At 41.5% G+C, this 25,207-nt stretch overlaps 1 protein-coding gene across 1 annotated transcript in view; it reads right to left on the bottom strand.

Annotated features, from left to right (window-relative positions):
- Positions 1–25,207, bottom strand: part of mlip (muscular LMNA-interacting protein) — a 50,318-nt gene that overhangs the window by 9,256 nt on the left and 15,855 nt on the right. The window contains exons 3-9 of the mRNA XM_057849036.1: positions 21,127–21,198; positions 20,866–20,949; positions 20,696–20,779; positions 20,574–20,618; positions 12,950–12,979; positions 9,246–9,308; positions 8,985–9,119 (exon numbers count right to left, since the gene is read on the bottom strand). Coding sequence (XP_057705019.1) covers positions 8,985–9,119; positions 9,246–9,308; positions 12,950–12,979; positions 20,574–20,618; positions 20,696–20,779; positions 20,866–20,949; positions 21,127–21,198 — 513 coding nt within the window. The remainder of the gene's footprint in view (positions 1–8,984; positions 9,120–9,245; positions 9,309–12,949; positions 12,980–20,573; positions 20,619–20,695; positions 20,780–20,865; positions 20,950–21,126; positions 21,199–25,207) is intronic.

Raw genomic sequence — 25,207 nt, 5'->3', positions numbered from 1 at the left:
TAATACAAAAGTTACGTAGGTAACTACGGTTCTATGAATCCTGAATGACCGCCAGAGGCGGTGCTGTAAGCACTGAATGACCCCTTCGCGAATGCGCAGTGCGAGTATAAATACCAATGTTGTCACCTGTGACCCCAGGTTGACCCCCTGCAAAGGTATTAACTTACAGAACCTTCTCGCGTGGTCACGAGGATTCTGAGTGACTGAATGCTCTGGCGGTCATTCAGGATTCATAGAACCGTAGTTACTGTACCTACGTAACGTTTGTTCTATTTCATCCCTGCTGACCGCCAGAGGCGGTGCTGTAAGCACTGAATGACCAATACTAGTGGGGTCACGAAGAATCCCCAACCCAAACTTCACAGGGACCCGAAGACCACGCCCAGTGGGTGGGAGGAGGTGACATCAAAAATAGTAAAACCTGAAGAAGGAGCCAGGCCCTGACCACGAGGCAGCGGCACAGACGACCTCCAGGGCTACTCCCTCGAGGCAGCCCGGGTAGCAGCAATGCCCCAGGCAAAGTGACAGCACGCCCCAGATGGCAGGGGGCGTCCGATAAGAGCGACAATTGGATCCATGACCCAACGAGGGAGGCGCTGCCTGGAGAGGGCAGATCCCCTGCCGCGAACCCCATAGCAGGCAAAAAGGCGTGAAGACCTTTTTTTTTTCGTTGCTCAGCCTTCGCCGCGCACAGACACACTCTGAAGCACTCTCTTATCTTAACCGATAAGCGCTTAGGGCCAGCAAGCTCAACTCCCAGTATGGCTCCAAATAATTTGAAACCTGGAGACTTGGATGAAATAAAATCTTCCATACAGAAGTTGGAGGTCTCCTTGACTGGCTTGATTCAAAACCAGAATCAAGAAATCGTCAGAGAGCTCCATTTAATTCACGCTGAAAACGAGAAACTCAAGCAGGTGGTCGAGGAGAGAGATGTTTGCATAAAGAAGCTGGAAATTTTGGCTGACGACCTCGACCAGTGCCGACGCGCAAATGAGCTCATCATTTCTGGATTACAACTGACGCCTGGCCCAGGGGACACAGTGGCGCAACTGGCAATTGCTAAACTGAAAGAGTATGAAATAAACATGGAACCGCTGGACATTCGTCGCTGCCTTCTGCTCCCATCTGGACCGGCGACGGTGCTCATGAAGCTGGCAGACCACAAGACCAAGACTGCCCTGCTTAACCAGCGCCACCACCTGAAAGGGTCGAAGATTTTTTTGAATGACAACTTGACTCGCCGAAATGCCGAAATTTCAAGAAAAGCAAGTCAACTCAAGAAAGCTGGGAAAATAGCCAACACCTGGATCTCGGATCGCAGGATCCTTGTCAAGACGCAAGATATGAAGATTAAAGCTATTATGAGTCTTGGCCAATTGACTACAATAGCTGGATAACTGTAAAGACTACACAGCCGACCAGTATAACAACTCGTGGATGTGGACGGTAAGCTGAAACTTATTAACGGCAGGAGTTACAAGAATCTTGAACACATTAAGAATGATCTACTAAAGACAACAAAGGCTGACTTTAATTTGCACGGATATAACATGACACAAAAGTATCAGGCATCTAAGGGGGGAGGGGTGTTGCAATTATGATTGAAAATTTCCTGGAATGTATTACAATTGAACTCCTAATCCCCAATTGTAAAAACATAATTATCTGCTGTGTCTACCGACTCCTGATTCAAATGTCTATTTTACTGAGTATATGGAAAAGATACTGTATAAAACAAATAATAAGCATGTTTTCGTTGTGGAGACATTAATCTTGGGATAAAATGTGTACAGCATGTTGTTTGATTTTCTCATACATTCATGTCTGATGAAACTTACAGTGACCTTGTGTGCGCCAATTGTTGCCACCATGTACACCTCAGCAATGTATCTTAAGAGACTTATAAGAAAAGCATTTTGAGTCGCTACTCACACCAGCTGTGATAACATGTCACACACATAGCCAGAACAAAATGTTCCGCAGCAAACAGATGCAAAAATGTCAGGGACATGACAAAGTCATAACCTTGTACGCCCTAAAATTAATCGAGCTGCTTGACTGGACGCTTAGTTACTAAACCCAGATTGTTGACTGTGTTATTTTACAGTTTTGATGTATGTTCCATGCCTGAATGTGCGTCTTTAGTTGTATGGGGGACGGGAAACTGATAAGCATATGCTTCATCTTGTCCGCCTTTGTCGTCTTCTTCGGTTCCTTCGGGCAAATCATATCGCATTTTGTAATTGTCAATGATTGTCAATGATACCAATGATGATGACAATAAAATTCCATAAAAAAAAAAAAAAAAATTAAAAAACCATCGTAGAGTCCCCACAAAACCCCAGGGCCCAGGCTGGGCACAACAGCCCCGGCCCGACACCGCACCCCGCTTTTGGGGGAAAAAACAAGCAAGGTGTAAAGGGCGATCACAGTACGAGTCAGCCAACACTTAGGGCACAAAGGTAACGCCAGGCCACAGCGCGACACCCGAGCCCCCAGAGTGCAAAAACATGCACGACGGCCAGCCAAGAGCGCGAGCAATACGCCGACAGGCCAAGCAGAGGCAACAGTCAGCGGGAACGGCGCCTTGTGGGCAACCCACAGAGGGCCGGTCGCAGCCAGAGGCCAGAAGGGGGGCGGCACAACAGTCGAGCACCGACCGCAGACCCCAACCTGGGGCACAAGGACACCTGCGGGGCTTAGCCGCAGGGCCCCCATGAGGAATGCAGAGATCAGGCTGTGGCTCCCAACAGAGCTACCAGAGACCCTCCAGTGAATGGTATGGTACACCATGGCAGCGTCGTCCATCCGCACAGCACAAACCACCCCCGCAGGCACGGGCAAAAATGCCCGAGAGCAAGGTGAGCCGCAAGCAGCCCCGGCACATCGCTGTGATTGGTGCCCAGCAGCCCCAAGCAGCCCAGCACTACCAAAAGCACCCCATCCCGAGCGACCGGCACCCGCAGTGACCAAATCGCGCCGGACGGGGCCATTACCAACGGTATGCCCCACCACAGGCAGACATCGTACCCCCAGTTTTAAGGCAAACGTGCATTGGCAGGAGACACTGAGCCTCCGACGCCGGAGCCATACGGCAACCAGGCGAAAGCCGGTCAGTCATCGTAGCAGGGGGCACAGTAAAAGAAGACCCAGGGGTACAACAGCGGACAAGGATGTCAGCACACCCAAAAGTCGTGGGGAGGCCACATACGGGCACACCCGATCAACCCAAAAACGCAAGAGGAGGCGCAGAGCGTCCACCCCCACGGGACGACGGAGGAGCCAACATGGCCACCGCGTCCATAGACACCCCAAGGAAGGTCATCCGCCGAGAGGGGAACAAGCAAACAGCCCCAAATCGACCCAGACGCCCCAGCGAGCCACGTGGGCAAGAAGAACGGCCCGACCGGAGCACGCCCAAGCACGCAACGGTGCACATACCAGCCAGTCGCCGAGGCACAGCAGAATCTACACGCCCACCGGCTGGAGGGGGGATGGATCTACCCCCACGAAACGGGGGAACACCCTCGGGGAAAGAGGGAGGCCAAACAGGAGCATCCTGAACTGCCAGAGGCGATCCACGAAGGCAAGGCGGAGAAACTGCCCGCGGCGAGGAACAATGGCCACACAAAGCAGGCGTCCCACAGGTCCACTGAAGAGAACCACTCCCCCCCGGCAACCACCCGAAGAGGTAAACATGCGGAAAGGGCAAGCCTGAAGAGCCACAGGCTCGATGACCAGAATAGAAGACAGCACCATGCCCGGAACCAGAGCCGTCACCCGGCCTATGACTGTAGCCACCCTGACTCGGTGGGCCACAGGGGGCCAGCGAGGAAGCGGGGCACGGACCCGTGGGACTAAGCGGACATCACCCAGGGGACCGAAACGCGAGCAGCCCAGGAACCGAGCTGCTGGCGGGGAAACCAACGGCCAGCCTACTGGCCTCAGCCCCGCCCCCTGGCTTTGAGGAGGCCAGGGGGAGCTGGCGGCCAAAACTGCCCACTTCCAACGCGGAGGCAAGCGGGCGGGGTTACAAAAGGAATCAGCCGAACGCCCGGAGGCCTGCTGGGGACCCTAGCCCCCAACAGGGGAAAGGCGCGCCGAATGACAAGGACAAAACGCAGCAGAGGGACCCCCAGGTCCACCCGCAGGAGTGGCGCCTCGACGCAGGAACGACCACCGATGCCCGGCCGTATGGGCCGCAAAAGGCCAACCCCGAGGAGAAACCATGGCAGAGCCGAAAAGATGGCCGGGCACTACCGGTACGCCATGGAGCGTTCCCAGGCAGCCCCAGCCGGGGGGAATGAGCATGGCTAACCCGGCTACGAGCCCGAACGAGGCAGGGGGCGGACACGCGCAAGGCCGCGCCGCCGAAGCCCACCGCTGGGGCATCAACACCACCCTCGGCTAGGGCGCTGAGAGGCCAGAATAAGGCGAGCTAGGAAATCACTGACGCACGCAGCCAAGGCTGATGGCAGCGCACAAAAGGACGAAGACACCCCCCAGGGGACAATGTGGGACGCAATGGCAAGGCCAATACCCGCCATGCGGTCCAGGCCGACAGCAACCAGACCACGCATGGCCGCCAAAGCACAGCCAACAGGTGAGAACAGCGAGAGAGCCGCAGGAACACACCAACCAGCCCGGAGTTCCCCCACAAAGACAGCCGAAACGGGGACAGATAAACCCAAAGCGGTCCGCCGGTGCCGAAAGCACCCGCCGGCGCTGAAGCAGGCCGTTGAGGCGAATCCAGCTGCAGACGTGCCAACGCGCTGCGCAGCACCGTCAGCCTGGAAACGTCAGGGGAACCAGCGACAAGCCCCACGAGGAGGACGAAGAGCCGAGCACCGAAGACGCAACGCCTGATCACCCATGTCATCATGGAACAGGGAAGCAGAACCACCAGAGGCTGCCCAACACCAGAGGCAAGCAGCCGGTCGGCCACCGCCTCCACCAGACTCCGGGCGGACGTAGGAGCCGACGTACCACGGCGCACCAGGCGCCCACAAATGACAAGGGGCAGCGTCACATAAGAGAACCCGCCCCCCAGCACGAACGGGGTGGGGGGGGGGGGGTAGCGGGGGGGGGGACAGCCAGCACCAACCCCTACAGCCACCGACGGGACTAGGGGAATGCATGCCATAGGCAGACGCAAAATTGAAGGGGGCCCCCGCCTGTGCAAAAGCCGGTCCCGCCCCTAGACAATGGGTGACGGACAGGGAGGAAGCAACACCGGAGCAAGCCCACAGCCGCAAATCCCACGCAAGAAATGTCAGACAGGTCACGGCACGCAGAGCACCGGTCCGGGGCATCACGCGACCCAAGGAGGGAGCCACATGCAACACACAGGGAAGCCCTCCACGGCCAATGCAATCGCGTACATAACAGTCGAGGGAAGGGGGCGCGAACGCCAACTGCTCAGTTAGCACAGCCAGGCTAGCGAGATAGCAAACCCACAACACCGCCCGCAAGAAGCGACGGGAAACGACGTAACACCGTGAAAGCCAGCCGAGGGAAGGGGGCGCGAACGCCACCTGCACGGCAAGCGCAGCCAAGCTAGCGAGATAGCCAACCCACGACAACGACCACAAGAAGCGACGGGAAACGACATAACACCGTGAAAGCCAGCCGAGGGAAGGGGGCGCGAATGCCACCTGCACGGCAAGCGCAGCCAGGCTAGCGAGATAGCCAACCCACGACACCGACCGCAAGAAGCGATGGGAATCGAGGAAATCGAGTGAAAGCCCGCGCACAGCCAAAGGCCAAGCAAGTGGCAACAGCAACCAGCGAGGGGGACGACAGCGCCAACCCCAGAACACACGCCGGCGGGAAAAAAGAAACGGGCGAACGCAGCCGGCGGCCACGCAAGCGGTGAGCCAGCAGGGATCACTCACCCAATGCCACCAGCCGGGAGGGGGATCGCAAACGAAGCCGTCACCGGCACGGGCAGTCAGCGGCACGGGCAGTCAGTCGCTCCAACGAGGAAGAAACAAAACATAAACTCCACACGGCCGGATTGCTAACAAAGTGATGCAGCCTAAGGAGGGCGAATCCAACTCGCAGCTCCGACACACAGTCAAAAAGGCTTTACGCGACACAAACAACAAGGCAGCAACTGCCACGTGAGAAGAAAAAAGGGGGTCAACCTGGGGTCACAGGTGACAACGTTGGTATTTTTACTAGCACTGCACATGCGCGAAGGGATCATTCAGTGCTTACAGCACGGCGGTCAGCAGGGATTAAATAGAACTGCTATTATCGAGATGCAAAAGTACAATTTGATGGCAATTATTCCTGAATGAATTGAGCAGCAATATTGGATTAAAACATACTGTAGTCAGCTGCTCTCTAAACAAAGAAAGATCTTTATGGTCTTCTCTCTTGACCAATTGTATCTAACTTTGGGAGTGGCGGCATCATGGGCATCGCAACTCGCCAGACATATTCATTGGGGCACTTGCTCCATCAGTATAAATTTCACTGTTAAAAAAATAATAAAATAAAATACTTTGGAGTTTTAAGTCTACATAGCATAATCTACAGAATGTGCCTATTTAATAAGGTCATATTACTCTATCCACTTCATATACACAATCTGCACATGGCTCCTTATTATGGTAATTTATGCATGTAACTTTGGCTGTTATAGGCATCTGAGTTGATACATCCACGAAGCACTTTCAGTTCGGGAGATGTGCTGCGTTCATATATGTCCGGAGAGTTTGGATCCCAGGCTGGAAAATCGTTGTAATGTGTTGTAAAGGTAAAAAGAAGAAAAAACATGGGTGCTACAAATAAGAGTAGCCTATTTTAATGCTACAACGATACATCCCATGTTGAGTGACTGGTGTTTTTTATACACATGATGTAATAGAGAATTATTTTTTTCGATTGCTCCAACAACACATGAATGCAGCATCAATATTACAGTGCCTGTGCCAAACTGCCAGTCATACAGTTCATGGTATAAATTACACCTTCCCACCTGCTTTACAGATAAACTGCCCATCCTTGTTGTTCATTTTTACCTTTGTGTTGATGTTTGATTGGTCGCCTATTCCAATGAATTGTGAATTTAAATGGTTCAACTTTACTCTTTACGTATCAGGCAACTAACTGCCATAAACCTCTCTGTTTGCAAATTGAATAAGCAGATTAGCTGCCGCCTTTTAGCTAAATAGCGATGAATACAATGAAAATTAAATGCAATTTGAGTGAGAGGCTTTCACACATAAGCTTTCTCTAGTATTGTGTTAATATTAAATGTGGTGTTGAAGTGTATCAATACTGATGCTATTTAATTGCTATTTGTTTATATGACCAAAATAAATACAATCAATCTGTATGAATTCATTGCCTATCTTTGGGATATCGCTTCTCACAATTTTGTATGTGTGCTCATCGTAATTTCCAGCTGTTTTACAAGCATTTTGTTTCTGCAGACCCTGTGATCTGTAACAAAATGTGTTATCTTTTATTTCTATTTGACTCAAACACTATTTCTCTTGAGAATGGATATCAGAAAGTTATTTGCATGCAGCAAGCATAAATCAGCAAAGAGGAATGAGAGAGGCAAGCTAGGTAGCCTACCTTGGCAACATTAACCACTTTTAGGTCACAACCTACCAATTGAGAAACACTGATTAATTGCATAACAGTTACAGTGACATATCCCCATTTCTGCCCAGACAAAGTAGAGCAGCAGAGTGTAGAAATAGGTAAAGTTTGATGAGCACGAGCAGAGGTGAACTGACTATTGACTAATTTTGATCCCAAATACTGATGGCTGAAATACAAAAACAGTCACTTTTTTAACATAAATTATTTTGGTTTGATCATATATAGTTTAGAGGGCTATTTCTGACTTTTTATGATAGATAAGTGCTAAAAATACATATGGCGGAAAACACAAGGCTTCCCCCAGAAAATTGAGATTTTAAGCTTTCCAACAGTGTGTCACACATGCATATAGGACAATTTTGAAATTTGGCCAAATCTCAGGGCGGAACTTCAAGTCATCTGAGTGTTTTCCACCATATATATATATATATATATGCTCGCTCACCAGTGCTGTGCCCCAGTTTTGTGTTAGGTCTTGTGCCGCCCCTGGGCGGCATCAAACACAAATTTAATAATTTTAAAAATAATAATAATATTGAGCAACAGAGCCTTATACTGCATATCACATTCACACAATGTGTGGGCTGTAGTTTCCCATTCTGTTTTTTACAGTTCTACTTTGTGAACATCATCTGACAGGTAAACTGTGTCGAGCGTAGTTTTTGCAATATGACAAACATGATGGTGAAAATTACCATATATGGCGTGACTGCAAGCCACACTGACTATTCAAAAACACAAGCACTTATGAGCTCAAAGTAACATTTGGAGTCCAAACAGCAAAGTAAGAAATGGTAGCAATTTGTTCTTTTGACCGGTGACGAGGGTGTTCTGTACTATTCATGTTATGTCTATCAATGGATAGAATGTGAAAATAGCCTTGTGTGTGCAAGGTGAACAGATGAAACAAATCATCTGCAATCGTCCGAACCATGTTTGTAGTGTTATCTTTAAAGTCCAATAACTTGAATGTAAAAAATATATATACACTTTGAACAAGAGGGGGGGGCATATTTTTATACCACTTTTTACTCAAGTCAAAGCAAATCTATCTGGGTGGCATACAATATTAATGTCATAAAGAAGATTAAGAAAATGAAAAGAGCCTAGGCAGCAAAATGAGCAGCTATAACTACAGTGTGAATGAACAATTTATACAAAGACAATATGCCAGTGATTCCTGTTGAGAAAGGACTCACTGAAGATCATGAAATGGAAATGTTGACAGCATAATGAACTCTGGAAAGATAATGTGAAATGTGACCTTGGACAATGAAGTTACTTAAGATAAGCACTTTTCTAACTAAACTATATTTTATTTAGCTTTACATACCAAGAAAAGAAAATGCTGCATATCTTACCTTGGATGAATTGTTATTGCCTTTACAATAGTGATGGAATTCTGTTTCTATGACAGGATGGTGTCGATATTCCTCTCCAGCTTTTTCTGGCAATCTTGAAATGGTGTTCATCGGGCGAATAATCCCAGGATTCGTCTGAACACCACAATTCAACAGATGTGATAAAAGATAAAATGCTTATGCATAATTAAACATTCTATAATTTGGTTTTTGCAGAGGGTGTACATTAATGAGATTCAGTCACACTTGAATGCTTTCTACCTTTTTGGATTCCATTAGCCTTCTGTCGTTACGTGTAGATTGATGCCAGCTGCTCAAAGATGCCTGATGATGTAACATGAAAAAAAAGAAAAAAAAAGGTAACACTTTATAATAACTATCCGTTTTATAGTTAATAGATCATTAGTAAACTGTTGATAAATGATTTATTGTTGATTTGTGAAGTATTTGTTAACAGTTTGTTAAGCATTTACAGGGTGTTCCAATATGGTTGACGCCATTCTAAATGCCAATGCTAGTTGATGGATCTTAATAAAACTATATACACTTTATGTTGAAGGTCATAAGTTTTATTGGTTAAATATACAAAGAAAAGTACAAATATTTGTTGGTTCTATGGCAGATTTTCATAAATGTGCAACATGAGCGCTGCCTGCAAAATTCCTTATCAAAATGCCTTTTCTTTTGTAGTGAACGGCATTTCTTAACCTGAAAAGATAGAAATGGCAAACGTTACACACTAAAATTTGAAACGTTTCTACACAAACTGTGTTTCAGGTTAAGAACACCCTGTAAATGCTTAACAAACTGTTAACAAATACTTCACAAATCAACAATAAATCATTTATCAACAGTTTACTAATGATCTATTAGCTAGTAAAACGGATAGTTATTATAAAATGTGACCGAAAAATATGTGAAAACGGCTACATTCAAGTGAAAAGGCTGAACACTGATAAAATTACCTGTCTGTAGATTTGCTACCATATTCAGTGTTTGACAGTGTGGAAAAATAGCACCATTCCTCAAATAGTCGTATCTTACAAGAGTCGGGCTAAACATGCATATGTGCTTAATTTTTTTCTGGTTCACAGAAAATTGGAATTGCAACATCTCACATTAGCATTTCTACAGTGAAAAAAATGATAAGTTAGCAAGGGCATTGAAGATGAGACGTGGCTGGGTCTTTCAGCATGACAATGATCCCAAACACACAGCCAGGGCAACAAAGTAAGAAGCATTTCAAGGTCCTGGATTGGCCTAGCCAGTCTCCAGATGTCAACCCCATAGAAAATCTGTGGAGGGAATTCAAAGTCCGTGTTGCCCAACGACAGCCCCAAAACATCATTGCTCTAAAGGAGATCTGCATGGAGGAATAGGCCAAAATATCAACAATAGTGTGTGAAAAGCTTGTGAAGAGTTACAGAAAACGTTTGGCCTTCGTTATTGCCAACAAAGGGTACATAACAAAGTATTGAGATGAACTTTTGTTATTGACCAAATACTTATTTTCCACCATTATTTGCAAATAAACTCTTTAAAAATCAGACAATGTGATTTTCTGTTTTTTTTTTTTTTTCCACATTCTGTCTCTCATGGTTGAGGTTTACCCATGTTGACAATTACAGGCCTCTCTAATATTTTCAAGTGGGAGAACTTGCACAATTACTGGTTGACTAAATACCTATTTGCCCCACTGTATCTGCTTTCTTGTAAGCAAACAAAAGCAAGGAAAAACGACAGCTAAGGTTATAACTGCTATCTATAGATTTACGATTGACGGTCTGCTTTTCGACAGGCAACTCTATTTTGTTGAGTGACGTCTGATCAAAGCAACTCATGAAGTGGGGGTACTTTTTCTTCAGACTTCGCGCCCATGGCCTCAAATTTTGCTATTCATATAACAATGTATGACATGCAATGGCGAGTATTAATAAATTTATCCTTAAAACATAGCCAACATCATTGATTGCATGGGTCATTGGTCATTCTCACGCGTGCATATGTTGTTTTTTATTGGCATGCTAAGATGGGACCATTGACTCGCACTACCTCAGCCACTACAAAACCCTAAAACCTAAAAAGATAACTGACAAACTGCACGGTTTAAATCAACTCCACTGACCAATTAAACCCCCGCTGGCTGAATGATTAAGCCCAATGTCAAATATTCTGAACTTCACCTTTAAACTATTTCAAAATGCTCAACATGCTGTTCTTGTGCACCATACACTGCACGACCCCAAGAAACACCAGACTTAAACAGAACACACATTACATAACAACAGCAATAACTACTCTCAGTCGTGGTTGGCACAACTACCCATCATCCATTGCAGCAGTACGGATAAATAACAGTCGCTACTTTATCTTTTATTTATTTTGACTATTTTTCTCTTTCAACAGTCCTGTATACAACAAAGCAACTAGTTCCGTTCCTACGCTGGCGACGTAACCCGGATTTCAGCGTGAGTCAGAATTAACCCTTTAAGTGCCCTAAATACTCCCTAAATATAAAAATAACTATCCAAAAACATGTATTACATGTCATTGTACCGTCCTCGCCAAGGCATTTGAGCTAGCTAGACAGCATGCTAAGCTCCGAAAATGCAATGTCAGACATCCGTGTGGTTTGCTGACTTTATTCAGCTGCTCATGACATCAACACTTGCAGAATGAAAGTAAAATTAAAATGAAATTAAATCAGTTTCATCTTCAATTACAGCAATTCAAATTTGTGTTTATAACTAGCAATGACAGTCCACACAAACAATTAACATTTATCATTTAGTGTCCGCACATCATCAAAAACAATCATACAAATTCACCCCAAGTATTTGACCACAACTTAAAAACGTACAATAAATACTACAAAAGGTGTTATATACAGGTGTTGCCTCTTTGGATGCTTAACAGGCAACACATTCGCGCGCAGGCCTACAGCTGTAATCTGTCCCCTCTCTCTCTCTAACTCGGCTGCGCAACTTCTTCGTGGGACTAAATGCGCTCTTTCTCGTGTGTGCACGTATGCTCCTCGGGTGCGCAAATATGTTCTTCGTGTGAACATGCGCTCTTACTCGCGTGTGGAAGTGTTACCTGATCTATGCTTCCTGCGGCAAAATGAAAGCATTACATCACAAAACAAAAGTCAACATTATTGAAAAAAGAAAAAAAATGGCGGACAAGACACTGGCGTCGTAAAGTCGAAATCACGTACGTATGTTGGCTACATCGTAACGCAGGGATTCCCTGTATTAGCATTTACATTTTTATTTTAGTTTCATTCACATTTATTTTTGCTAGGTTCCAATGTGTAGTGAAGGCCAGAAGCAATTGTTCCCATTTGACATTTCCACGAGTCACATTTACTATGATAGCTGCACTGGTTTGAAAATCGAAGTAAAATAAAAGAATCCCATGCACTCAGGGCAGCTCACAAGAATTACTTGTTGTAAAGGCCATGTTGATGCTGTGTTTTTAAAAATTATTTGCTCATTTGCAAGGCCACCAGTAGTGGATATCATTACATGGATTATTATACAGTGTAATTGTATTTTAAAGTGAAACTGTGAAAAAGGGGTTAAACTAATATATAATAAAAAAATATTAATAACATACTTTTGTACTATTTTGCCTGTTTTAAATGTAGGCATCAGTATTTCCTCTGCACAGTGCATTTGCACTGCATCTGCTCGAGACTGCTTACCGTGCCTGGCTAACCATATTTGAGGTTGACAAGTGTTCATTGCAAATTCCAAATCTCCATTTGAGTTCTACTCGCATGTTTGATGGCTTAGTAGGTATTCAAACAGCATTAAATTAATCCCAACAAAACTGAAGGTAATTATTAAATCAACAACAAAATATAATGCAATGTTTCTTGACTTATTCCCCAGCAACAAATTGTTATGGCGAATATGAAAACTTTCATTTCATTTTAGGGTAAAAAATGAAATTGTACTTACATATTTGGTTTCACGTCCTAAGGATTTGTTCTGCAAAGAAAACAAAGATAGCATGCTGTAACAAAATGAACATCACACCAGAGAGCAATTTTCTTCTGCTCAGGAATTGGAAATAATCAGTCAAAAAAAAAAAAAAAAAGAACAGGCTTCCTTTCTTCTTAATATATGCACCACTTACTCCTACAGGGACAGTAAGTGACGAAATCACACAAGACTGAATATTCTTGCACTCTCTGAGCAACAGGTTATTAAATACCACTTCTCAAAGATGTGTGCCTCTTTCAAAAAAATCTCTTTCTGAAGTTAAAGTATGAGGAGTGATTTTAGACTTGTAGGTGAGAGTATGCACATATTCCTATGCATGCACACACCATTGATAACTACATGAAGGTTCCTCTTTTTGATGAATAATTCACGGATAGCTTCAATCATCATCCTGATGATTACACAGTTGGAATTCACTTTTATCTCATTATTTCATTAGGAAACATTACCTTAGTCAAATGAGTTTTTCTTTCATCCATTTTTTTCAAATTCAGAATTTCAGTATGTGCATATCTATTTGATGTAAAATATTATGTCTAGAATTGCCTCTGCTACTAACATACTACAGTACTTCCATTTGTTTAAATAAGATTATTTATAACTTGCCATCCAGTGTGACTAACTAAACGGAACAAAACTCAGACATTTCTAATTGATTCCATAGTGAGGAGCAGTGTTGTCACTAACGCGTTACAAAGCAATGCGTTACTGTAATCTGATTACCGTAATTTTTGGACTATAAGGCGCACCTGACTATAAACCGCCACCCACCATATTTGATATGAAAACGACATCTGTTCATAGATAAGCTGAACTGGACGATAAGCCGCTGCTGTACTCACTGTATTATGGGATATTTACACCAAAAGATATTAAACAGTAACACATTATTTGACAGCGGGATCATAAGACTATCATAAGACCAAATGAACCACCATGAAGCTTTGAACCAATTGGCTGCAAAGCTTCATTGCTTCATGAAGCTTCATTTGGCCATGTTTTCTCCCTTGGGGGAGACAGTCAACCTCTGCTGCCACCTGCTGCCAACACTGATGTCGTCCAGTGTGCCTCTTAGCATGCATTGCATTGTTACAGTAAATAACAATCAAAATTCATGTTTTATGCTAATTTTTTCTTCAGTAACTGTTCCAGTTGTTTCATTAATTGCTAGTTATGGCATTTGGTAACAATTTGACAGTGGCGCCATAAAACTGTCATAAGACAATCATAATTACGACATGACACTGTCATGAGCATTAATGAATGCTTATAACAGATGTCATTTTGTGTCATCCGGCAAATTATTTCACTTTTGAATGGATGTGAAAAATCTGAGCTGGACATAAATGGAGTTTATGAATTTGCCGGATGACACTTCATGACATCTGTCATAAGCATTCAGTAATGCCCCTGATAGAGTCATGTCATAATTATGACGGTCTTATGATAGCCTTATGATGCCACTGTCAAGTAAAGCGTTACCTATTCACCCAAATAAATCAATGAATAAGCCGCATTGGACTATAAGAAGCAGGATTCCAAATGAGGGAAAAAAGTAGCGGTTTATAGTTTGAAAATTACGGTACTTTCTTTCAGTAATGAATAATCTAACGCGTTCATTTTTCCAAACCAGTAATCTGATTAAAGTTTAATTTTGTTAGTGTCTGTGCGTTACTATTTTGTTATTGCCTCATAATGTATGTAGAATGAAGAATATTAGAGTCATGTATGAATCACATTTTGAATAGCTAAAATATAATAAAAATAAATAAATAGATAAATGCTAGAAAGGTTCCCGCTACGTGTTCGTTTCCATGGTAACAGCTCATAGTTACTTCCTGTTTTTTGTCTCGACTACACAATTGTGTTTTGGTAATGAGCAAGGCGTGTGCCAGCACGGGAACACATTAGAGCCGAGTGCAGCCACCTGTTGGGATGTGCAAGGAAATGTTGATCTGTGTACGTCCATGACTGAACGTGAGTATTTTTCCCTCATTCTGGTGGGTTCCAGTGATAAGTTAGACTACCTACATTAGGGGTCCCCAAACTTTTTCCTTTGAGGGCCACATAACTTTTCCCTTCTCTGATAAGGGGCCGGGGTCAGTTTGTAACAGAAAAAGTGTGACGATTGCAGGAGTGCCTAAATGTAAAAAAAATATTGTTTTTCAGAAAGCCACAATCAAATAACCCTTTCTGGATTCTTCAAGGAACAAAAGGAAATAAAATTAAAATAATTTAAAAAAAATAATAATAATATAATATAATATAATATAATATAATATAATATAATATAATATAATATAATATAATATAATATAATATAATATAATATAATATAATAACACCATTGATTAAATAGATAATAACCCAATACCCCCCTCTCTGAGTTCTTCACAGAAAAAGGCCAGGATATAAATAACACTATTGAAAAAAAAAAAAAGAAAAAAAAATGAAAAAATAATTTCAAAATGCTCTCTGGTATTGTTCAGGGGGCCGGACCAAATGTGGAGGCGGGCCATACCCGGCCCGCGGGCCTTGGTTTGGTGATCCCTGCCCTATATGCTCGGCCTTTTTTCGTAGCTAAGCCATTGCAACAGTGGGTCGTCATCACTTCAAGTTGGCAAGCATTGTTTACATCATATTCATGTTGCACTTTTAGGCCGTGTTCGATTAGCATTTTTGGGATGTGTTATAAGTCAAAATGAGTGTAAAGTGCTTTGTTGCCGCCACGTTTTGTGGCCAAATTGACCGCATGTGTGTACAGTGTACTTCCGGGTTGTGTGCGCACAACCGCGCTCGCCCCCACGTTTGTGTTTATTGCACTGTGCAATTCATTTGTGTGTTGTTGATTATTGTGCAGTCAATTTGCATTGTTTTACAATGGCACTGATGTACTGTTAACTCTAACCCGAAATTCAGAATTTTTGCCATTGGACTTAATAGTCGAGTGACTCGAGTTAGTGGGGTTTAATTAGTCGGTGGAATTGATTTCCATGCAGTTTGTCAGTTATTTGTTAGTTTCAGGGCTCCTGAGTGGCCAAGCTAGCGTGAGTCAATGGTGGTTGTAATCAACTCCATCGACTAATTAAATCTTCACGAACTCGAAGATTATGCCTTATGTGAAAAATACTGATCTTCCCCTTTAATTATCGGAAAGTCAATTACATGCGATTACATTTTTTGTTGTCATTCCTATGTTGTGGCGTAAAAGGGAGAAAACTTGATCAAATGTAACTGATAAATTACTTTTAAAGTAAATTAGTTACTTTAATAATTAAGTAATCAGTAAATTAACGAGATTACTTTTTTGAAGCGTAAGCATTAATCAATAAATAAATTACTTTTTCCAAGTAACCTGTGACAACACTGGTGAGGAGACAATATATGCCTCTGTGTATCGTATTGTTTTTTTTAGTTTGTTTGTTTGATTGTTTTTTTGCATAAATACTGTGTTGATTCAAAAGTAACGGTTGTCTAATGGTTCAATATGACAACAAAAGTGACGCTAATTTCCATCAATCAAAGGTGTTTATCAGTATGGGTTCATGATAAGCTACGACAAGTTAGCGCTAGTGCCGCAAATAATAATAATAATAACAATAATAATGTTTATAATAAGTGCGAATCTGAATACCGATCCAAATGCTTCAAACAATTTGTGCGATTTTGATTCTAAAATGCAAAGTGTTAACACCATAATAAATATGATTTGCTTCATATATGCTAAACAGATGAATAATATATACTGTAAGCTGTACATATACAGTGGTACCTCTACTTACGAACATTTCTACAAACAAAATTTTCAGGTAGACACGTCTTAATGGGAAAATATTGCCTCTTATTATGAAAGAAATTTCAGGATAAGAAAGGCAAAAATACTATATGGCTGGTACTCGCAGCTCCCACAGTCACTGAACGTAACATACTGTAGTTATAGCCGCTCTGCCATTGGCTACTGCCTTGCATTCCTGGCATCCTATTGTATGTGTATGTGTGTATCGCACTGTCCTCTACCTCCACCCCTCGTGTTCCGGCAGCTTTACTTTAGTGCATTAACTTTTATGAGAGGGGAAAGAAAGCCTACACGTACATTTGTTGCTTGTGAAGCATCCACAGAGGCAACACCAGTATATAAGCCCTTTTATGCTGTTTATTGTGCGTTTTCAAATGCGGTCAAATTTGGGGTGAGTTTATGTGATTGTTTTTGACGATGTGCGGACGCTAACTGATACGTGCTAATCGTTTGTGTGGATTGTTATTGCTGTATCAGCATCTAGTTATAAACGCAAATTTGAAATACTGTTATTAAAGATTAAACAAATTAGATTTCATTCTGAAAGTGTTGATGACATGAGCAGCTAAATAAAGTCAGTAAACCACACGTGCGTCTGACATCGTCATCAGCTTAACTCGCTGTCTAGCTAGGACTTAGCTCCAACATCTTGGAGAGGATGGTACAATGACGTATAATACATGTTTTTAGATAGTTATTTTGAGATTTGGGGGGTATTTAAAGGGTTGATTCCGACTTGCGCGGAAATTCTAGTTATGTCGCCAGCGTAGTCCATAACTCGGGGACTACCTGTATAATGCAAATAAGGTTGCCTAAAAGTCGTTGGGGACAATTTGAGCATCCTGAAAAGTTGCTAATGTTATGTCCTTACCGTCCCTATGCAAGGCTAAAGATGGGATTAGAAGTTGCGGTAACACTTAACAATAAGGTTCCCTTAATTAACATTGGTTAATGCATTTTTAGACAATAACTCATGTTTAAGTAACGTGACAATGATTTATTTAATCCCTTATCTAACATGTATTAATATATTAATTAACATGAGTTAATGCATTAGTTAATGCATTTTAAAACAATAATGTTGAAGTAACATTACAATTATCAATATAATTGCTTATCTAACATTTATTAATATATTAATTAACATGAGTTAATGCATTAGTTAATGCATAACCAGACAGTAACTAATAGTTTGGTATAATTAGAAAATATATACAGGTATAGGCCTATAAAGGGTTAGGGTTTAGGGTTTAGGGTTAGGTTTTGTTAACTTAAGCATTTATAAATTCTTAGTTAAGGGATACGTGTGCTACACTTTACAATAAGGGTCACAAAAACATTCAGTAATGGTTAAATAATGTTAAGTAATACTTATGAGATATATTCATGTGAAATAATACCATACTTAAGGTTAGGTTATAATATATAATATATATAATACATTACTTAACATTAATTCACTATAAATTAGTGCATTAACGCTTTAACACTGAACGTGTCGGCAGCGACGCGTTTACGCATGTCGTCTTTGAAGCTTCGTCACGCTGTGATTACGTCACCCACGTGCCGCTGGTTGGTCTCATTTGAAAGTGCGCAAGTTGATGTCCACACCAGTTTTTATTTGAAGTCAATCGACCAAGAAAAACGAGAGATAATCTCATTTGAGTTTTATAGTTTTATTGCACTCATAAATATGCATTAAAATGCTGCATGTACCATGTATCTATCTCCATATTTCCATCATTTCTTGTCCTTTTTCAAAACCGAAAGCAGCACAAAAGACGACATATCCCAAGATCCGTTGTGATGTCAAGAAGGACGAACCGAATGTGAACATTTTTAATAAATTGCCGAGTTAGGCGCCAAATAAGGAAAAGGAGGCATGAACACCGGTTGAATTTAGCGAGCGACTTTGAAACGTGCAGAATGAATCGAAAATTAATTTAGCGCAAGCTAATGCATTTTTTCATCAACTCAAGGAATAGGATGAGCTGTATTTGTCGTTGTTTTCCTCGGATTAGTCGGCGTCTCGGCGAGTAGAAGTGACAGCAGCGCTCAAACGGCAGAAGAGTAGGCTGTGTGACGTTGTATGTGACGCAGCTCAGTGACCTGTTCAAAAACAAACTTTATTGAGTGCGCAAAAAAAATAAAATAAAACTTTATCGGGTCGCATGCCTGAAAAAATTGAATTGAACTGAGCTACTTGTCAATATTTTTGAAAATACTTTTTTTCAATGTTATATATATTTTTTTTCTTCACTATGAATCTTTTCAATTTTTATATAGATGAGTGTTTGAGAAGCTTGATTGCATGTACATATACTTTAGATAAGGTGATGGGTATAATCCCTAACTTCACAAAGAGATATCCTCCAAACCCCTTTTGTTTTAGATGATATATATAATTTTTTTTCTCACTATTTTGCACTGTATATAACCTGTTTTGACCATAGTATGTGTAAAGGCCAAAAACGCCTATGACCATACCTGCTGTTTGTGTTGAATTGTCAAGCATAAAGCTATTCGATCTTATTTTTTTCTAGTGAATGTTTGTCCTAACAAGTTGAATAAATATTATCAAGCTTCAAAACAGTTGGTCGAGCATGTTTGGTTGTCAATGGGACACCAACATTATAAATTTTGAAAAAATATTTTGGGATTTTTTTTTTGTCTTTTTGGGTCCAAAATGTGGATTATAATTGGTCAGTGAAGAAAACAACAGTTTGGACATGAAGTTCAAGGTGTCCTGAAAAAAGGGACCCAACTTGGCCATTGTAAACAATTTTTTCTTTGAAATATAAAGGCAACATCAAATGCATGCAAATTCGGCCAAAATAGGCTTAGGTGTTAAAGGGTTAATAAATAGTCATTAATGTATACTTGTACTAGTAAGTGATTACGTTATTTTAAAATAAAAAAAACATTGCTGTGTGAGTCCTTACATGCAGCTAACCTAACCTTAAGTATGGTATTATTTCCTAACCCTAACCCAAGTATTACTTAACCGTAATTAACCATTACTGAAGGTTTTTTTGGACCCTTATTGTAAAGTGAAGCACATGTATCCCTTACAAAGAAATTAGGAATGCTAAATTAACAAATCCTAACCCTAAACCCTAACCCTATATAGGCCTATGTATATTTTTAATTTTACCAAACCATTAGTTACTGTACAGTTATGCATTAACTAATGCATTAGCTAATGCATTAACTCATGTTAATTAATATATGAATAAATGTTAGATAAGCAATTATATTAATTATTGTAATGTTACTTAAACATTAGTTATTGTCTCAAACGGCATTAACTAATGTTAATTAAGGGGCTCTTATTGTAAAGTGTTACCAAAGTTGCCAGCTATAAGCTTACCTACCATTTTTTTGTTTTTTACAAATACATTATAGAAAATGTTTTTTCCAATCAATAAATGGGCATTTAGGAGAGTAAGTAGAGGCAAGCTCTCTATCAAAGCGAAGTGTCTTCTTCTTTACGTTCCCATTTTTACCCATTTCCGATAACCTAGATGACTTTTTGCTTCTGGCATGTTGAATTGAAAATTGTCATCCCTGTCTCCTGAAAGGATGCAGATAAATCTGATGTTGCTCATCTGTATTCTGATGTGAAATCAGCCGTCTAGATTTCAATCTACAAACTTCTGGGTTATAACTGATTTTGAGCAAGCACCAGTGCGTGTCAAGTCAATCATGATGAGTGGTGATACACTCAATAATATTATGCAGCATTTTAGAAGGTAGGAAGAGGGAAAGGGGAACTCACTGTACCCGCAAACTGTCACCTGCTATCCACGTCTTGGAGGATGATTTGCTCTAAAACAGTAAAACAGATAAACATCTCTCATTAACAAAGTAGCAAGGTACTATTGATCTCATTGGACCGAACCCACAGGCGGAGTAGAATTTGCCAATATCTCATCAATGGCTGCATACAACTCTTCAGATTGCTGCCGGAGTTGAGCAGGTGAGCACATCTAATGAGCATACAAAAAGATTTGAAGTTCCAGCTCAATTATATGACATCCACTATACACGTGTTTAGTGATGGGTGAACAGGTACCTCAGCGTGGGTGTCTTCATCTGCCCCATCACTAGTGACACCTCTTTTCAGGATGTTCTCACTCTCCACCTGCTCATCTATTACCTTTGAATGTAAAGCACAATGATGGCTTTAGACTATAATCATCTTTGAGTGATTAGACGCACATGTCACTTATGTGCAATTCTCGGTTGCTTGGTTGTATAAGGACTTCACTGCGAAATCACATGATAGATCCCTTACAGTATAATGAGATACTTAGATTCAAATCAGTGAACGTACCTGCTGATCCAAGAGAAGTGTGTTCGTAGGAATTGCAGCAAGTGATTTGTAGCTTGACTTAATCTTGTGAGGCTTTGGAAAGCAGAGAGGGAACAACACACATGAATTTGAATTAATTTACAGTTTAAAAGAATGGGAACATACTGTAAACTCATCGGTGTTATCGGTCATTGCTCAGAAATACTAATAAACCTTATAGTCATTTGGTTTGGCACCAAATACTGAAATGTGATTGCTCCTCAGGAAATATTCATTTGGCTGTCAACAGAAACAAAAAAATCTGCACTGTTCAATTAGAATATCAGATTTTGGTGACATAAAAAAGCCAACAAGATGAATAATTTCAATGTCATTCACCATGAATGTCACCTGTGCAACTCAATTGGTAAGAAATTGAATTTTCAAGAGGGAAAGAAAAAAAATAAGTGAACATGTTTGCACATGTTTTATTACTAGGGGTGTCTGGAAAATAAATTTGTGTATGAGACAGGCAGGGACCCGGCGGTCGCACTTCTGTGCGCAAGTTATTTTTTAGAGCGAGAGGGAAAGAGAGATAGTTCATTGCTCCTTGTCCTTTAATTGTCTGGCAGTAGTTTCAAGTCATGTCAATTGAAAAATGTCCTGAGTGTGTTGCTAAGACACGTGTGCATCTATAAAATGAACGAACCCTCTTGTACTGTTTAGCCTTTTTTGTGGTTGTTTTTGAGATGTTAGTTAACAGTTAACGCCGAGCACTAAGCTAATTCGCTAACATGTATTTCATATGCAGAATGTGTAAAACCATGATTAAGTAGAGCGGTAAAACTACAAACATGCGAAATAGTACAGAAATCTGTGAAAACAAAATATATTGGTCAAAAGAAGTCTTATTTCCAAAACCCTTTTTTTTTCCAGAAAATGTGGAATTCATTCCACCTGTGTAAATTTTATTGTATTGTTGAGAGAAATAAGTACTGACAGAAGAAAAAAAGTTTAAAATAGAATTATCATGTGAATTAGAATCATATTTTGAGACGATTCGACTATATGCAACAATTTGGCAAAACGGAGATGACCAGAAAATGAGTCTTTTAATCTGCCGGTTAGCCACGCCTACCATTATAGGGCTCTAGCGTCCCCAAAAAGAGGATGACGTCGGCAGGACTACATATTGGAGTTACAGGATATTCTTTTTATCCAAGTATTTTTCCCCAATTGTTAAATAAATTGTATGGTCATGACAAATAACAGTGTTGTGCTAAATGGAATATGAAATAATAAAAATGCATTTATTTAGTACGACATGGCAAAATTACTCCAAAATGGTCAAAACTGTCGACTTCACCTTTACTGTCGCACCTCCCGAACGATATTTTATGCCACTATAGTAAGTGAGGCTTTTGTAATTTCCCTGCCCCGGCTTCGGCGAATGTAAACAAACCAAGAGGCGTGACAGCTAGCCGACATGCTAACCCGAACCAAGTGGCGTCTCAAAGTCTTATTTTCACTTTTTGAAGCCAAAAATCACACAAAATTAGCTTGGATCATGTTACGCGGCGGTGGGGTTGTCGATTGGCTACGCCGATCGGGAAAACCACCCGGCGGCGAGCAAGTTACAGCTCGTTGCCCTGCTACGGACAGGAGAGCTCGCCGGGTAAGCAGCTGGAGAGTACCGCCGGACAAACCGGCCGACATCGGAGGAGCCCGTAGCTGCCACATGGTCACCACGAATATGGCGTAAAATAATGCTTTACTAAACGGCGAAGACATAAACAGAGAGCAGCTTGCAGTTGTTTTGCAGCTAACATTGTAGCATATGTCTGAGGAGAACTTCTCTATTTGGCAGTCCATGATCAAACGTAAGTAAATTGTCCTTTATTTAAAGAAAGTTTGTCGTGTTTACTTTGTAATCGCTTTATTATATCACGGCTGTTTTTAACACAATGTTCCAATTTCTGATGGGGTTGAAAATTTTGCAGAACACCGGGCACATGAAGAGGGCAATAAGCCGAGTATAGAGGGGGGTATGCAACAAATCGCCAGTCGTCGGCCGAGTGGCATTCTGGACAATCAGCTACAAAATGCAAGCCACGTCCGTATTAAAACGTGTGGCATGACCCCAGTATTTGACATAATACAAAATACGATGTTTACTCACTTCCTCATAAGTCCAATGGTCCTACAGTAGTAGGGCTTGTCTTGGCCAATAACCTTTTGAAACCCAAAAAGGCTCACACGCCTCTCCCTGGTGCAGCAAAAATTTTCTGCAGCCATTTGGCTGGCGTGATGCGAAAAATAAACGAATTAATCCGAAAAATCAGCTGCACGCTATAAAGCAACGCTGTATTGTGAGATGCTGACCCGGGTGACGTCACATTCGCATTCGTCCTAAACCCAAGACTGAAGCCGAAAGTCACTCATTTTCATGGCACGGGATTCAAAAATTGAATATATAAAACGATCGCTTCCACACACATCCAAGCGATCCATTTCATTCAGGAGCATAAAACACCGCGTGAAATATGAAATAATCATGCTTTTTGGTATCATACCCACTTTGAAGTGTCTCTGATTAACCTCAAATAAAAAGTTCAACAGTTAGAGTGTGTGCTTCCTGATGTTTTGGAAGTGATATTTTTCAGCACAAGCTGTAATCTGCATAAACCCCAGAGGTAACTCATTTAAAACAAACCCAAAAATGTTTCAAAAGACTTCAAAGACATTACATTTACTGCACAGTGTAAATGCCCGTGTTGTGCATGAACGCATTCAATGAACGATTGTTCATGAACACGCTCATATTTTGAGCGAACATGAACTGAACGCATCGTATTTTAGTCACATGAACGTTACTGTGAACGCGCTCATTATCGTAGTAGTTCATAACCTCATTCATTGTCAAGTGCTACTAGTGTTGTGCAGCAAAGAACATAACGTGACGACTGCGGTATATTTGATGTCAATTCTTTTTTAATGCTATGCAACTCTCGCTCACATCTTACTAGATATCATATAACAGAACAGTGGTTTCCCCTATCCCCCAAGTCTCGTCCCATTGACTTTGTGAACCCAGGATGATCATGGGACACGTAGTCCGTATACCACATTCATAATTTCAGAATTAAAGCCATTGGCTAAACAAACTTTAATAGCAGAAAACTATCCAACCTGGCAACTGACAACCTGTCACAGCTGTGTTGTTTGAGCAAATATGGCAGCTTTTGCTCCAGAAGCTTTTATGGTGGGGAATAACCATTCTTTTCCATTCATTTGGACTTTAAATATTATCCAAGGAAGCTAAATAAACAAGCTGCATCATAAAAATACTTCTGCAACACGAATACGGCGTAAAAAATGCTTAACTGCACAGGTAAGACACGATGAGAGAAAACTTTCCTTTGTGTGCGTCCATGACCAAACGTAAGTTTATAATGCCTTTATTAATAGAATGTTTACTTTGTAATCGCTGGATTTACGGCCGTTTGTAATGTTACGCACAAGTGCAGAAGCGCAAAGTTTGCAGTTTCTGATGGGGTACAAAATCTGACAGAAGCCTGGCGCAGTACCAACATTTAGGTGAGTTTTAAGAACAGGTCAACGTGGATTTGAAATTGAATATGAAGACGAATCTGACACAGTTTAAGTTTAAATAAAATAATTACTATCTGTGGTTCTAATATGGACTCTGTCAATAATAGCTTGCAGCAATTATTGGGGAGAAAAAAGAAGTGCAAAAGTTGAAAAATAAAATAGAAAAAGTAAACTAAAAAAAAGAAATACAAAAGTCTGTTCTTTTTAACTATGAGCTTTAGTTAAAAAAATTTAGAATAATGAACGATGAACTGAACAGTTCATTTTAAAATTTGCTTTATTGAGTGAGTCTACTTAAATCCTCTCAAGCTGCTCACTTACACACAATGAGTTGCCACAGCAACTGTTTAACAAGTTAAACAATGATTGACACATGCAAAGCTTCTGAAGTTTGTGACACTGGCGAGATCAAACACAAACATCTGTTAATAATTGTTCATAGACTTCATAATTGTATAGACAGTTCACATCGGGCACATACAGCGCCTCACCTTCAAGCAGGGGGCCGCCC

This window comes from Corythoichthys intestinalis, chromosome 10 (genome assembly GCF_030265065.1).
Source record: "Corythoichthys intestinalis isolate RoL2023-P3 chromosome 10, ASM3026506v1, whole genome shotgun sequence".
Lineage (NCBI taxonomy): Eukaryota > Metazoa > Chordata > Actinopteri > Syngnathiformes > Syngnathidae > Corythoichthys > Corythoichthys intestinalis.
The sequence above is the reverse complement of the archived record's forward strand: the minus strand, read 5'-3'. Positions and strand labels throughout refer to the sequence as shown.